Source organism: Danio aesculapii, chromosome 8 (genome assembly GCF_903798145.1).
Source record: "Danio aesculapii chromosome 8, fDanAes4.1, whole genome shotgun sequence".
In the NCBI taxonomy this organism is placed as follows: Eukaryota; Metazoa; Chordata; class Actinopteri; order Cypriniformes; family Danionidae; genus Danio; species Danio aesculapii.
This window is the reverse complement of record NC_079442.1, coordinates 40,247,839-40,264,282: the sequence shown is the minus strand read 5'-3', so window position 1 is coordinate 40,264,282 and position 16,444 is coordinate 40,247,839. Positions and strand designations below refer to the sequence as shown.

At 35.3% G+C, this 16,444-nt stretch overlaps 1 protein-coding gene across 1 annotated transcript in view; it reads right to left on the bottom strand.

Annotated features, from left to right (window-relative positions):
• Positions 1–16,444, bottom strand: part of spag17 (sperm associated antigen 17) — a 33,840-nt gene that overhangs the window by 16,247 nt on the left and 1,149 nt on the right. Inside the window, exons 2-24 of the mRNA XM_056463208.1 lie at positions 16,044–16,184; positions 15,876–15,935; positions 14,530–14,661; positions 14,026–14,191; positions 13,730–13,924; positions 12,918–13,090; positions 12,346–12,516; positions 11,551–11,608; positions 9,828–9,946; positions 9,451–9,585; positions 9,224–9,340; positions 7,015–7,159; positions 6,739–6,924; positions 5,823–5,860; positions 5,611–5,709; positions 5,372–5,526; positions 3,003–3,139; positions 2,849–2,901; positions 2,517–2,759; positions 2,331–2,445; positions 2,107–2,220; positions 1,472–1,635; positions 1,237–1,366 (exon numbers count right to left, since the gene is read on the bottom strand). Of these exons, the coding sequence (XP_056319183.1) occupies positions 1,237–1,366; positions 1,472–1,635; positions 2,107–2,220; positions 2,331–2,445; positions 2,517–2,759; positions 2,849–2,901; positions 3,003–3,139; positions 5,372–5,526; positions 5,611–5,709; positions 5,823–5,860; positions 6,739–6,924; positions 7,015–7,159; positions 9,224–9,340; positions 9,451–9,585; positions 9,828–9,946; positions 11,551–11,608; positions 12,346–12,516; positions 12,918–13,090; positions 13,730–13,924; positions 14,026–14,191; positions 14,530–14,661; positions 15,876–15,935; positions 16,044–16,184 (3,046 nt within the window). The remainder of the gene's footprint in view (positions 1–1,236; positions 1,367–1,471; positions 1,636–2,106; positions 2,221–2,330; positions 2,446–2,516; positions 2,760–2,848; positions 2,902–3,002; positions 3,140–5,371; positions 5,527–5,610; positions 5,710–5,822; positions 5,861–6,738; positions 6,925–7,014; positions 7,160–9,223; positions 9,341–9,450; positions 9,586–9,827; positions 9,947–11,550; positions 11,609–12,345; positions 12,517–12,917; positions 13,091–13,729; positions 13,925–14,025; positions 14,192–14,529; positions 14,662–15,875; positions 15,936–16,043; positions 16,185–16,444) is intronic.

Below are 16,444 nucleotides of genomic sequence, written 5' to 3'. Positions count from 1 at the left end.
TGCAAACTCATAGTCCCGTAGTAGTCCACCATTGTTATTTTAGTCGTTGAATATTAGCCAGAACAAGTGATTTGCATGATCATTTAAAAAAAACTGTGAGTAGTTTAAAACACATTAAGGGCTCTATCATACACCTCGCGCAAGCTGTGTTTTGCGCATTTTGTTGCCATTTTCAGACTAGCGCAACCCTAATTTTTACGTTTTGCACCATGTTGTTTAAATAGCAAATCCATTTGCGCTACTTTGTGGACTCAAGGGTGTGTCGGTTTAGAAAGGAGGTGTGTTAAGGCGCATTGTTGACATGTTGCTATTTTAAGAAACTGAAACAGACCACGCCATTGACCAAGAAAAATTTGGTCTAAAGTCCAGCGCAGAGTGCATTAGTTATGCGCCTATACAGGTTGAAATGCTTAATACACACAGGATGTTCAGCAATACACAAATATCTTTACATATGAAAAAAAATAAAGGATTAAAATATTACAAAAATTATTATTTACTACAAAGATATAAAAAAACACTACCTCCATGCCTTCTTTATGTCCGGGAGACTTTTTTAAGTTTATTCATGACAATAAGCATTTTTTTTATAATGGTATTATTTATTGTATGCATATTTATATTTGTTTTAATAAAATCAAGTTTAGATTTGTCCACCTGTTGGGTTTTGGGGACGTATGCATCACTATATGGGGCATAGGAATAAGACTTGTGTTTGGATATAACTCAGGTTTTTGACCACACTTGAAGCATTCAGTTTTTTCACTTACAAAGTCTGTCATGTAAATAGCAAAAGCGCCAAATAGCAACTGACACTTAAAGGGAGTGGGATATGAGCCTCTGATTGGTTTCATGCACGTTATGCTCAAAACACACCCATAACTCATGAAAAAAATAAGCACAACCGTGTTAGACCCTGCGCCACAGTGCAAACTGTATTTTTCCATCCTTAAAATAGCAAATGTGGATTTGGACATGCCCTTAATGCTTTTTGCGCCATGCGCTTTAAACTTTGTGCTTAGATCTTCAAAATAGAGCCCAAAATGTGTTACATTTTTTGTTGAAAATCATGAACTAAATATGACTCTATAATTTAAATTATGAAAATATTTCCTATAAAAATGTGCACTTTTATTTGTGAAAATGGGACATAGTGCAGAGAAAGAATTCATCTTATTTTGTATCATTTCACATACTCAAGTTATTTATGCAAACACAAATAAAAAAAACACTCACCCACTGAATCATCAAAATCAAATTGCAAGATGAGTCCATTGGGAAGAGATACATACAGATTGAGGAATGGTAGATGAGATGAATCATCTACAGACTCACATTGTACTTCAGGTACCTCAGAAACACACATCTTTTAAGAAAAAAAAAATATTTAGATAATCAGCAACAGCTTAACTAAAATTAATTGCATGCTAATCTAACCAACATTTGGCATTAGTATTCTTTGTCCAGTCACCTGTTCCTGTACTTGCTGGTCTATACAGGAAACATTGGCCAAATTAGGTTGTAGAATTTGTCCTCTTGTTTTATTTGGACCACTCAGACTGCAGGAAAGCTGAATGCCATTGGCCAGAACAGCATAAAAAGATCCGATTTTCTCTCTCACGCAATCTGCTTCAACTCCAAAAAGCAGCACAATTGGGGAAATTAATATGTGTAAATAAATATGCAAATAAGCCACTTTATTAGAAACACTTTACAGGGTTGAACCCTTATTTGGCTTCAGAACTGCTTTCATTTTTTTTTTGAGGCATCAATTCAACAAGATGCAGAAAACATGTATTTTGTGGTCCATATGTACATGAAAGAATCACACAGTTGCTGCAGATTTGAGCATTGAGCATTCGTGTTGCAAATATCTCTCTATAAAAAAGATGGTGGTGCGTGAAAATTCCAGTAGATCACCAATTTCTGAAATACTCGAACATACAACAACAATGCCCAATGCTAGGTTTGCTTTAGCAGATCATCTGGACTAATTGGAAATTTGCATCAATGAGCAGTTGGACAGGTTAACCCAATAAAGTGGCCAGTAATATAAATACATAAAAATATAATATATGTAATATTTAAATAATGTCACACCAATACCTTGTTTCCTGAACATGTCAACATCTTTTAGTTTGCCATCCATTTTTCTCTCTGAAATGTGTGTGTAGAAGTGATGGCCATCTTTCTTCACACATACTTTCATTTGTGTCAACCCTAAAGATGGAAAACAATCATGTAAGAAAGATATAAACAAAAGTTTTCAATTACAAGCTCTAAAAACACATTTATGTTTGTGCATGCAAATTTTTTTCCTGATCTCAAACCTTGAGTAAAGCCAAAGCTCTCCACATCTATTTGTGCTCCATCACAGGGATACAGAGACTCAACCTTGCCAATGATCCTCACCAGTTTCCCATTTAATCTGTAGCCTGTGAATACCTGTGGAAAGATTACAATGATTCAACCATTTCAAATTGATAAACTATAATTGCTTTACAATTGTTTCATACATCATTGTTTGCTGGTTCTTGTGATGTCTCTTGAAAATCTCTGCTCTTTTCTTTTGACATTGTAGCTGAGCTAGGTGTTTTGGACATGTTGTCTCTGCTTTTTCGTGCTGATATTGTCTTCTTGTTCTCCTTTACTGAGTCAATTCTCTCTTCTACTTTTGGTGTTGCTTTTCCTCCTTTTTCTTTCTTTGCCTTTTTGGATTGCTCCTCCTCCCTTAATCTTTCCTGCTCAATTTTCCATGCCTACAGTCAATACATGAGAATGAGGCCTAGAGTAAAGTCATGAAAACTGAAAATCTGTGTAAACTTAAATGATATGGTCAACAGCTCACTTTGAGAGAGTCCTCTCTTATATATGGTTCACATGTGTCTGAAATTGGAGAGTCTAAAGAAAAACAATTAAAACACAAGCTAATTCATAATAACATATACATATATCATCTGGCTCAGAGACTATTATATTGGTGAAAGGTATAAAAATGTTGCCTCTTATCCTGTCGGTTTCCAAAGGGGATTGTATTGGAGATCTTTCTGCCACTTTTTTTTCTTGCTCCATCTGCCATTTTTCCTCTTCCTTCTTGGTCCAGTCACTGATTGAGTCAGCCACATATTCCAAGTAATTCCTTCAAGAATATATAGTCAATATAAAGTAGTACTTTGGCTTCATTATTCTAGGCTTAAGCTTAACAAATTCTACCCCTCCATCTCCTCTTACTGTAACAAATGTGAATCTGCGGAGGGCTCATCTTTTTTGGTCATGCACACAACTTTATGAGTTTTGGAGTGAACTTTTCAGATTCTACTCTAAGGCTTATTCTTGTGACCTCTCCCCTGATCTAGCTATCGCTGTTTTTGGTTAGTCTGACTCACTTCGTGGGTTCAGTCAGTAAAGGTCACCTATTTTACCCCTTTTTCAAAATTTAAGATAAGCCTTTTGTGTCTCCAGAATGTGTCTGTAAAGTTTTAGCTCAAAACACCCATCAGATTATTTATTATAGCTTTTAGAATATTGAAATTTTCTGCTCTGAACACAATGTAGCCGTATTTGTTGCCTGTGCCTTTATTGCTAGTTCTCCCCTCCCACCATCCCCAAGTGCCTGTCAGAGTGTGCCTTGATCTCTGCCTCAGCTGCGTCAGATAAACAGCACAATGACAGACATGAAGGAAGCAGATCTCATGTAACGTTTGTGAGAAATACAACAGTAAGAACTTTCCCAATGATTATTTGATGTATTTGTTAATTCAAGCCTTTCTGCAGTGATGAGTCACAGACAATGTCGTTGCAAAGCACAGCATGTGCATTTAACTTTGCACTGTTTTTGCACAGCAAATGTGACAGGATACACGTTAATATACCCTGCTGTACGGATATTCCTTATGTTAATGTACAAAATAAACCTGATTTAATGTCCAAAAAACTGGGATTGAAGCATCTTCTTTTATAATTGTACTGACATGTGGCTGTGGTGATAAAGTAAAGATGGTAAAATCACTGTAATTCATTACAGACATGCTCTGTTTTAAAAACATTTTAAACTTGTAAAACTCATTCTTGATCACATTTGATAATGATTGATCATCACAGTGAGCTGAACATATCTTTTAATCTCAGTTGCTTTGCACATGTCCTATCTTGTTGATATGATTATACGTGATACTACGGAGACATGTAATACACTGCTGTCTATAATTTCGGTGGGCGGGGAGACTGCAATCCTATGTCACGTTGTGGTGGGCCTCAAAATGGGAGGGATTTGGATCTTATTTTAACATCATGAAATTAAAAAAAGACTTATTGTCTTTATATCACTCCAATACGACTGTGGACACACTATACCTACACACAGTTCTGTCCAAACAGCTTACACTTAATTTTCATCATAGGTGACCTTTAAATTAAAAAAGCTGTCCAGCATGGAATTGTGGTCGCTAAAAAATATTCTTTGTCTATGGAAAAGGCATCAAAACTTTTTAAATCCTGGACTTCTGAATTCTCTAGCACTGGCCACCTGGAAACCCTTTTTTAATTATCTGTCAAATGTCAAGGATAACAGTTTAAAGTTATGCATTATTTGCAAAATCACCATATTGCCTGTGCCCACTGGCCTTGAAATATATGTGTAACATTGTTAACAAAACTGGAGCAATTGATGTAACATTCATTCATTTATTTTATTTTCGGCTTAGTCCCTTTATTAATCAGGGGTTGCCACAGCAGAATGAACCACCAACTGATGTAACAAGGGTTTAAAAAAAATCTGTCTTTTGTCTTTTCTTTTTTGTCTTTATAGTTGTTGTTGATTTTTGCATTGCTCTGTGTTGCTTTAAGGTCAAAATAAAAATATAATATTCAAACAAAAATAATAATACAAATTATGTTCTGTGAGATTTTAGATTAAAATTTTGATTCTTTCTTAAAGATTTCCCAAATGTAATGTTTAACAGAACAGTAAAATGGCATTATATGTTTCTTCTGGAGAAAGACTTATTTCTTTTAGTTTGGCTGAGATTAAAAAATATATAAATACATTATTTTAACTGCTTAGGTCAATATGATAATTAGCCCCATAAGATTTTTTTTTGTTTGCCCACAGAACAAACCACCGATCTTCCCAATTAACCTTACCTGCCCATTTAACCTAGTTAAGCCTTTAAATAGCAGTTTAACAGGAATACTTGTATCTTGCAAAATAACTAGTAAAAATTGTATGTACCATCATCATGCCATAGAAAAATGAATTAGTTATTAGAAATTAATTATTCAAATTCTAATAAATTTTAAATGAACATTACATAGCAAATTAATTTTGAAATAATTTGGGTGATTAGACCATGTCAAAGAAGAGAGAATGTACCTAAAGCCCACATCTGTATGAAGTGATACTTCCCAGAATTCTTTGCAGCTCCTCTGTGGGCTCATGGGATTGTGGCAGATGACATATACAGCATTGTCTCTGCTACACTGAAATGTGTCTAAGAATTTATACGTTTCGGAAGCAGATTGGAGGACCTGAAAAAGAAATGACTCATTTGTCATTAAAAATCTAATAGATTTAAAAGTAATATAAAAAAATAGTGTTTTGAAGATTTATACCTGGGGAAAAATATCAGCACTGTGCTTTTCTGCAAAGTTATAGTCTTCCAGTTGGCGAATCAGTGTCTCCTGGAGGTCTGTCAGGGTCACTTTATTACCCTGTTTTAAATCAGTTTATAGGATATTATAAATCAATCGCTTGCTCATGCAAAAATAAATAAGTAATGTATTCATATAAATTTCAACTTTTGGTATCAAAACAATAATCATACCATTTGATCTTCATTCTCAGCACTGCGTTTTGCTGATCCTATCAAATATAAAATGGCAAAAGGCTTCAAGCAAAATCTAAAACTTTCATGTTAATCTAAAAACAACTTGTACTGGAGCCAATCTGCTAGAACAACAGGTTGTGGAATATAAGTCTTTATTACGTAATAGATTGGCTAAACTCCACCTCCACAGAGGATCATGTATAGGATCATGTTCATTTCTGTTTAGCTCCGCCCACTGATTTACATATGCATTAGATAAATAACGAGAGAGAAAAATGCAGGTCTATGAAGAAACAAAACCATGAAGATGCTCTGAAGACAACAAGACAGTGTACAGTGCTAAGTTGTCTTTTTTGCATTACTTTCCTTCTGAATCCAAAGTTATGTACAATTGGATGAACTTTAATTTTTACTGAAGTTCCAGACAGCAACAATAAGAACTTGGTACTTCAATGCACTCACAAAATTAAATGAATCACAAAATTATTTTCTTTTTTATGTATTTAAATCAAATTGATTTATTTTGACAGATTTTATCTAAATGATCACACAATCACACAAGATGGTGATTAAATCTATTTATTACATAGTCACTATTTTTTGCCTGTTATTGCAAATACTCTAATACTGTATGTAACAATTTTATCCTAAATACCTAATTAAAGTATCTAGGCTTTCAAACACGCATGCAGAATTTTACATTAATGGGTGCACAGCTGTCCTGTCAAACTAGCTAATCAAAATAGTGGGTGTACAATCCGTCCTGTTCTAATGGGGTGTTCTGATGGGGCTGTTTAAACAGGACAGGCCTTTTATGTCTAAATTGAGATTTTTTTTAAAGCAGACCTAGTAGAGTAGAGAATAAGACAAAATAATGATCACTTTAAAAACATGTGCGTATCTTAAAGTAAACCTGCTATCCTGTGTTTGCTCCAGTAGAGGTGTTTGGCGAATTCAAAAGGTTTGTCCCATGGGGTGGGGTTTGGAGGGTGTGATTGAGATCTGTTAATACAACCACTCTCGTCAACTGTAGTTAAGGGCATGCTCTCAAACACAAACAGTTGGAGAAGCCTTTGGAGCTCAGACCAGCTTGTAGACTCTGGAAATATAGATACATATAATAATAATAATAATAATAATAATAATAATAATAATATTAAAGAAACGTTTATTATTTTTTTCTCCTCACCATCAGTGCAGAAGTGCAGTAGTTCCTGTGCTCTGGTCAGTCGATCACTGGTGCTTTCTGTATGTCTGGACATCAGGCTGGTCCACTCATGGCTTTTTTTCATTATGTCTGCTTCAGTTTTGACAACATCAAAGTCATCCAGGACCTGAGGAATTCATTTACTCATTGCATTCATATGGATTTGCATACCCTTTACATTTGAAAGCTAAATATGCTGTCTCAAAGCCTAACATACAAACGAATAGCCTTTTTAAACCCTGTATTGCACCTTGCATATGTATTCATGTTCAGCATTATATTTGTTGCCTTACTCTTTATCATTTATTATAAAAATATGGAGCTCATATTTTTTCTCATATTTAACACTAATCTAAAACGTGCAATTCAATGTAGTGACTCGAAGAATGAATAGGAGAAATATTACTACTGATGGGTGGTGCAGTGGGTAGCACAATCGCCTCACAGCAAGTTGTCAGTTGGCATTTCTGTGTGGAGTTTGCATGTTCTCCCCGTGTTGCCGTGGGTTTCCTGCAGGTGCTCCGGTTTCCCCCACAGTCCAAAGACATGCGCTATAGGTGAATTGAATAAGCAAATTTGGCCGTAGTGTATGTGTGTGAATGCAAGAGTGTATGGGTGTTTCCAAAGGTTGGGTTGGGGCTGGAAAGGGCATCCGCATCCGCTGGGTTTATTCCGCTGTGGCGACCCCTAATTAATAAAGGGACTAAGCCAAAAATAAAATGAATGAATGAATGAATTACTACTGATCAAATATTATTCTGGCATTCAAATCAGTAAAGCACATGTAATGTATCATTCTCTGAACGAGGGCCATTTTACAATGATACTCAAAGCCTTTTAGCAAATTAGAATAAACTGTCAATCAGAAAACGGGAGGCATTTAGCAGATAACATTCAACATCAGGAATTTCAAAAATGTTTAAATCATGTTGAAAATTTTAAGGCTTTTGAAATGTGCATATTATATACAGTTGAAGTCAGAATTATTAGCGCCCCCTTCGATTTTTTTTTTCCTTTTTTTAATATTTCCCATATGATGTTTAACAAAGCAAGGAAATTTTCAGCTGTTTAAGCTTTTTTTTTTTTTTGATAGTTTACTGAACAAACCATTATACAAAAACTAGCCTAATTACCCTAACCTGCCTAGTTAACCTAATTAACCTAGTTAAGCCTTTAAATGTCACTTTAAGCTGTATAGAAGTGTCTTGAAAAATATCTAGTCAAATATTATTTACTGTCATCATGAAAAAAAGAAAATAAATCAGTTATTAGAAAATAGTTATTTAAACTATTATGTTTAGAAATGTGTTGAAAAAAATCTTCTCTTTGTTAAACAGAAATTGAGGAAAAAAATAAACAGGTGGGCTAAGAATTCAGGGGGACTAATAATTCTGACTTCAACGGTATATAATGCAGTAGGGTGAAAACAGAATCAGTGTATTCAAGAGAGCCAACTTTTGAATGTCCTTTCAAATATTTATTGATGACATTTATGTGTTTGCAAGCGAGACCCTGTTTCCATCTTGCATTAAAATGCATTTTCATTTGAGACGCATTACTGATTCCAACTGGTATACCATGCATTCAAGTGTGATTCTTCTGAGTATTTGTGCTCCACAAGAGGGCTCAATGCAAAACATGAGTTGTTGCACTATTAACCTGATCATATTACTTTGTGTTTTGGTCCACCACAACATAGTAGAATAACTAGTTTGGTGCACATTCTCACAACATGTCCAATAACAACTATGTTAGGCCAGCAGGTGGAGAGGAGGTGACCTTTTGTGGCTGTTCAGCTGTTCAATTTACACTTATTTATATGATAGCAATCTGATCAAATATGTTTTCAACTACATCTGATACACTGTAAAAAAAAAGTTGACTCAACTTAAAAGTTTAAGGCAACCAGCTTCAGGACATTTTTGAGTTTACTCAACTTAAATCAAGTCAAGTGCAGTACTTGGGTTAAAAGTTGAGTCAACTCAAAAAACCTCAGCATGCAAGTTACCTTACAATTTAGAGATTTTTCTTACAGTGTAGTGGATAAAAATGATAAGCTCAAGCCATTTTAGACCCTATTAGCATCTGGTTTTAGTTTTGTCCACAACTGGCAAAAGCCAATCTCAATACTAGATGTAAACAAGGCTCGGATTAATTTTTATAATGTCATTTTTTGCATTTCCACACTTACAGGAAGTGGTTGGAGTCTCCTTGCTCTCTCATCATGGTGATTGATTAGGAGAGTATTTCTGCATTTCTGATTAGTACTTATCAAGCTGTCCTTCATCTCCAGATCCTCTATTAATTCCTGCCATTGCACAAATAGATTTTATGGCAATTATAGATTGATTTTGTAACCCACTTTTATTTGTTGTGGTTGTTGTACCAATAATGTTATTCATTAGGCAATTTATTTACCTTCTTGTGCTCTTCATCCTGTGGCAGACTCAGCACAGATGAGAGCATGTAGCTCATGATATCTTGGTCTGATCTATTAAAGCGCTCCTCTGAATCACACAATCCTGCTTTGGTTTCCTGTTCTGAGGCTAAAACCTAAACATCACACAGGAAGTCACAGGACAAGTTTACCAGCCACATTTTCAAAGAAATCACTTGTGAACAGTGTGTCTAGTATTGCATGTTTACCCATTTGATCATAAAGCTAGTGCACAGATGTTGCAACTGTTTTATGATTAGATCTAAAGCTCTTTGCACTTTAATGTTGTGCACTCACATTCTGAATGCATTGGAAATGTATCTCTTCAAGTCGAATGTTCTCGCAAAATTTCCCTCACCTGCTCCAGCATGCAATGTAATATAAGTGGTACAGATGTGATTTCAGCAGGAACTCTGTTCAGTAGGTAGCAGTAGTATCTCATATCAACCTCTATACTCAGAACAGGAGACTCTGGTTCTGTGAAAGAAACACAATGGTTAAGTTTCGTTTTACAAAATAATTGCATTATGGACACCAATTTATTGTCTGTATCAAATGAAACATTACAAATAGCTTTAAAATGAATGTTATACAACATTCTAAAGCTGCCCTGTACTTAATAAAATAGATAAAAGTATATGTAATCATACTAAATTATTATTTATTAAAATTATTAAAAATCAAAATATTACGTTTTAATTACAGTTATTTAGTGCCACAATGAATTTGAGTTTATTAAATTCTTTCTTGTTCTAAACATGTCTGTCAATTGTTCTGATATATAAATTATTGTTACACTAATTAACTATATAGGGGTGTCTTCTGTAAATATATTTATATTTTTAAATATGCATGATAGTCATTATTTTTGGCTATCTAAAATTAAACAGGTCAAATTCTAATGAATGGAAAACAATTAAAGCTGCATTCCACTTTTATTGTTTTGACCCTTAAAGGTGCTGTATGTACGTTTTTGACTCTTCTAAAGCAAAAAATACCATAATAATGTTTGCAGATATTTAGGAAACATGTTAAGTGAACATTCTTGTTTATCTAAAAAACAATGTTGAAGTCAGATATTCTGCTTTGAAAATGTGCTTTCCATGCTGGAACGCTGTCTTTGTTTTGGTTCTTTTAACCCGCCCAATGCCAGTTTAGCCAATTATATTTCAGCACCCCGGGTTGCCTTCATGGAAAATCGCATATTTCATTTTATTCATTCATTTAGAAAGTCTCTCAAAGCATGCGTCCATGACCAAAATGTGATCTCCGGTGGACAGTAGCAGACTCCGAAATGAGACGCAGATTCATAGTTACACATGAGATTATTAATTAGCAAATAATATAAATATCACAAACATAAGCATTACATTGTAACCCTGTGTCGTAACAACACGCTACGTGACGAGATTTGAAGTGATAAGCAATTTGGCTGTTTGCACCAGGCGAAACACGACAGAAATTTGATTACAGCCATTGAGAAGCACAGAATATGCACTCACTCATGAAATGGTAAGGCTTATATTCTAATAAATATACATGCTGAATCACTATGTGTTGGTTTTGAGTCAATTTAAAATGGGTTATTTTATTTTTTAAGGTCTGAGGTGAACTATCTACTGCTGCTTTTAGTAGTACGGCAATAAATGTGATGTAAAATAGCATTCAAAATCACATTGTTAGCATTTAATACTGAATAAAGCACGTGAGGTGTACCTGAGGCAATCATTTTCAGTTTTCTGTTGTTTAGCTGCAAGAAATTGAAGCCGTTTCTAATATATCAATTTGAGGTGTTGGTTAGAACAAAAACTCCTTTTAATATGGAAAATGTTCCTTCTATTGCATGCTGTTGTTTTTATATAGAACATGATTTAAATCAGCCTTGTTGGTCCTCAATCTGGCAACATTTGTTTGTTTTGATCCAGGAATGCAGTACTTAGTTCAACCACTGGGTGTCAAACTTACATACTGCCCCTTTAAGACCTAACCGTAATGTATAGCTGTGCTGTCCAATACTGTGTGGCCATGTATTAACTCTGTTAATCAACTAATATATAAACCATAGCTGAGAATCAGTGTACCTTGTCTTATACCAGGATCTTCCTCTGACGCTGCTTTCTTTCTTGGTGTTTGCACAACCTAAAACATAATCTATTTCAAATATCAGCAACAAGAAACAAGTACATCCTGCCATAGGATAATTCTGAAATGAGCTTTCTAATTAATCTGAGAAATGTCTAATCAGCCATATCACCTTGCAGCCCAAGACCGGTTACTCACTGAAGCTAAGCAGGGCTGAGCCAGGCCAGTACCTGGATGGTAGACCAAATAGGAAAACTAGGTTGCTGTTGAAAGTGGTGTTAGTGAGGCCAGCAGGGGGCACTCAAGCTGGGCTCTGTGTGAGTCTTAATGCCCCAGTAACGTGAAGGGGACACTATACTGTCCGTGAGCGCCGACTTTTGGGGGAGACGTTAAACTGAGGTCTTGACTCTCTGTGGTCATTAAAAATTCCATGGCACTTCTCGCATGGAGTAAGGGTTTTACCCCGGTTTAAGCGTGTCATGGCCAAATTCCCTCCATCCGCCCTTACCAATCATGGCCTCTCAATCACATTCATCCACCGAATTGGCTCTATTGCTGTCTCTCCATTCCTCCTATAGCTGCTGTGTAGTGAGCGCACTGGCGCCACTGTCCTGTGGTTGTCATCACATCATCCAAGTGGATGCTGCACATTAGTGATGGTGTGGAGAGACCCCCCCCCATGATTGTGAAGCGCTTTGGGTGTATGGCCATACACAATAAAATGCGCTTTATAAATACATATTACATTACGTTACAAATTACCAGCACTTCTACCAGTAATGGTGATTGTGTACCTCAGTGGAGCTCTGTGGTCGGGACTGCTGGATGGGAGTGCTAGATCTGCAGGCTGCTGGCACTTGAATCAGCCTCATGCTGCTGAGATAATGGCAGTACTGTCTCCTCCAGTCCAGGCTGTCATACATCACACACGCCACCCCTTCAAATATATCAGCTCCAAATGCCAGCTACAGACAGTAGTGGATGACAGATGGAACCAAAATGTCATAATGTAGAAATGTCTGTTTTACTTCACATACAATGATCTGCACAAGGGCTTAACATATTACAACAAAATTCAAACAGTACATTTAAATGAGTTTATATTATTATAAACATATCTATAAGCTTTATTGTCATTTGTGGTTTCATTGACATCCATAGAATCTTTTTATTCCACAAATGGTTTTTTAAAGTTAAAAAAGGGAATTTAGGTCATTAAAATGTTCTTGTTCTTTTAAGAATCTCTGACTGAAAGGTTAATTTAGGAACCAAAACTGATTCTATAGCATTGAAGCAAAAAACATCTTTAAGACCTTTTTTTAAGAGTGTATGTGGTTATAAAAATGTGGACTTGATCTCCATTTACCATTGCTTCAGTGTTACACTTATCCTGGGGCAGCAGCTGGATCTTCACACTGTAGTTCAACCTGGCCACATCACTGAGTCTGGATCCCATATTCTCACTGTTCAAGATCCGATCCAACTGCTTCCAGAAAACATCTAGTTCCTGCTGTCTCTTTTGCTTCAGAGTCTCAACTTCTATACACATGAAATGTTAGAATGAGAATCCTTTAAATGCTTACAAATGTAAATCCAGAATTCTCAATGCACTGTAAAATTTAATATGAAACATATACAGTTGAAGTCAGAATTATTAGCCCCCCTTTGAATTGTTTTTCTTTTTTGAATATTTCCCAAATGATGTTTAACAGAGCAAGAAAATTTTCAGTATGTCTGATAATATTTTTTCTTCTGGAGAAAGTCTTGTTTTATTTCGGCTAGAATTAAAAGCAGTTTTAAATTTTTTGTGAACCATTTTAAGCTCAAAATTATTAGCAACTTTAAGCTTTTTTTCCGATAGTCTACAGAACAAACCATCGTTATACTATAACTAACCTAATTACTCTAACCTGCCTAGTTAACCTAATTAACCTAGTTAAGCCTTTTAATGTCATTTTAAGCTGTATAGAAGTGTCTTGAAAAATATCTAGTCAAATATTATTTACTGTCATCATGGCAAAGATAAAATAAATCAGTTATTAGAAATGAGTTATTAAAACTATTATGTTTAGAAATGTGTTGAAAAAAAATCTCTCCGCTAAACAGAAATTGGGGAAAAAATAAACAGGGGGGCTAATAATTCTGACTTCAACTGTACATGTAAAAACAGTATCTTGCCCTGGTCTTCATTTGACTGGTGATTCTCCTCTGCCTCTGTTTCCTTTGGAGCCTCTGATTGTTCATCTCTCTGTGAACCCAGTTTAATAACATTGGACACATGGATACCCATTGAGTCTAGCACTGAGATAAGAAGGGGTTCGTAGAATCCCACTATCAGGATATAGTGCTGTGGACCATCATCAGGCTCATCATCTATACAGACATGTTTAAAGTAAACATCGAAACACTGTAAATAACGTAAAACTAGACTTGGTTTTTATAAAGGTAGTTAGTTAACTGTGATCATGCCTCACCTATATATTTGATTGTGTTTTCCTCCTCCCCTCTGCGTTTGAGTTTGGTGTCTTTGGTTGGGACTGGAATGTCAGCAGCTTTTTTCCCCTTTGCTGCTCCTTTACCTCCCTGATCCTTGTTGGCAGAATTCAGTCCTGCTTTAACATGAGCGTTCTCCTCTATGGCCTGAAATATTCATATTCTGTGTTACTGTTTATTTAAGAAATAGTTATATTAACAAATGTAAGCACAATATCTTACTGTAGATTAGAATTCATTTATTGCTAAATAAATATGTAATCTTTAACTCAAGTAAAGAAAAACAAAACCTCTCTGGCATATTATAGATATTTGTTGCATACACTATTATTCACAATTATTTAAACACTGTTATTATTGTGTAGAACATTGTTTTTGTATCACACAGCAGAAATCCAGTGTTAATCACTTCCTAATAAGGAATAATAACACAATAAACTTTAACAAATTGCAATCTTTTTTAAATCGGGGTAAAAGGTTCTCACTTTTTGCTCAGTGGCCCTCCTTGCAATGTCATTGTTTTTGATGATCAGAAGTTGGAATTTTATTAATTTTGCAATCAGATCCACATTCATTTCCTCTCCAGCATCCAACACGGTCTTTGCAACTTCAGTCACCTAAAGAAGCACAAATTACATAATGCTGAAACTATACATGAACAGCATAATTTGAGATTTTGATAATGATTCTGGCAGTTGTGTAGGCCATTTCAGCAATGAACACATTGTCATGCTCAAAAATCCAGTCTGAGATGATTTGAGCTTTGTGACATGCTTTGTTATACTGCTGGAAGTAGCCATCACAAGATGTACTATGGTCATCATAAATGGATGGACATGGGGAGCAATAATAAACAGCGTACAATTGGTAGCAAAGTGTGTTCGCAAATATCCCACACACACCATTAAATCACCAGCAGCAGCCATAATCCATTAAAAGGATAGTTTACCCAAAAATGAAAATGCTTGGGTCATCATTTACTGACTCTCCACTTGTACGAACCATATATGAGATTCGTTCTTCTAATAAACATAAAAATATATATATATTGAAAAAAGTTGGAAACTGGTGACTTCCATAGTATTTTTTTTCTACAAATGGCCATCAATATACAACATTTTACAAAATATCTTCTTTTGTGGTCAGTGGAAAAAAGAAACTTGTCATAAACGGTTGGAACCACAAGAGGGAGTGTAAATAGTGAATACATTTTCATTTGGGGTGAACAATATCTTTATTACAATGCAGTATGGATAAATGATTTCACCTTGGTTACACCTAATTTTAACCCTACCATCTGAATGTCTCAGCAGAAATTGAGACTTAGAATACCAGGAAATAATTTTCAGTCCTCTATTGTTCAATATTGGTGAGAATTAGCTTCCTTTTCTTAGCCTTCATTTTCTGGTTCTTAGCTTATAATAATAGGAATAGTGTGGTCTTTGCTGCTGTAGCTTATCTGCTTCAAGTTTGGAGGCCTTTTATGCATCCAGAGATGCTCTTCTGTAGATCTCAGTTGTAACCAGGGGTTATTTCAGGACTGCAACCTTTGCCTTTTTATCAGTTTTGCCCACAAAACTGCTCCTCACCATTGTTTTCACTTTTAGTACTATTCTCTGTAAATTTACAGCAGATTAGATGTTTGTAAAATGCTCTGATACCAACAACCATGCAACGTATAAAAATAAAATTTCTTCCCCAATCTCTCTTTTGAACTTCAGCATCTACATGCATAAATACATTTTTGATGCCATGTGATTTGCATGAACAATTGTTAACAAAGAGGCATACCTAATAAAATGGCCAGTGACTGTCTCTAATATTTACCCACCTCAAAAAACATGGGAACATCTTTGGTCTTTCTTGTCTTTGCATTTCCCAGTTCGTTGACCTGTGACACAAAAGACAACAGCTGATTCTAACTTTTATTTTCAACATTTAAAAAAATATAATTACTCTTTGAAATGAATAATCACTGGACATTAACTATGTTTCAGACCTTTTCTAGAATGTCCTCCCAGGACAGCACACTGAAGAGCCTGCGCAGGGGCTGTTGGACCGCCTGAATTAGGGGACTGATGAGCTGCTCGTCCTCTGCTCTCTCCACCTGCACCACAGACAGATTGGCCCTCCACTCATTCTAGAGTCAGAGATGAATGAGAGAAGAAAATATTTTTCAATCCTTTAAAGCAAACATATACTTTGCATGGTTTACAAACATAAAACATTTGCATTGTATAGTAATCAAGCAGTCTTTATGCAATCTGTCATTAAGCAACATGAGGCTTAGTAAATGATGATAAAGTAAATGACTAATTAATAAAAGCCCACATTAAAAACAATAGTCATTTGTAGTAAATATTATAGTGTTTTTGAATATTGTAAAGTTTTAATTTGTTG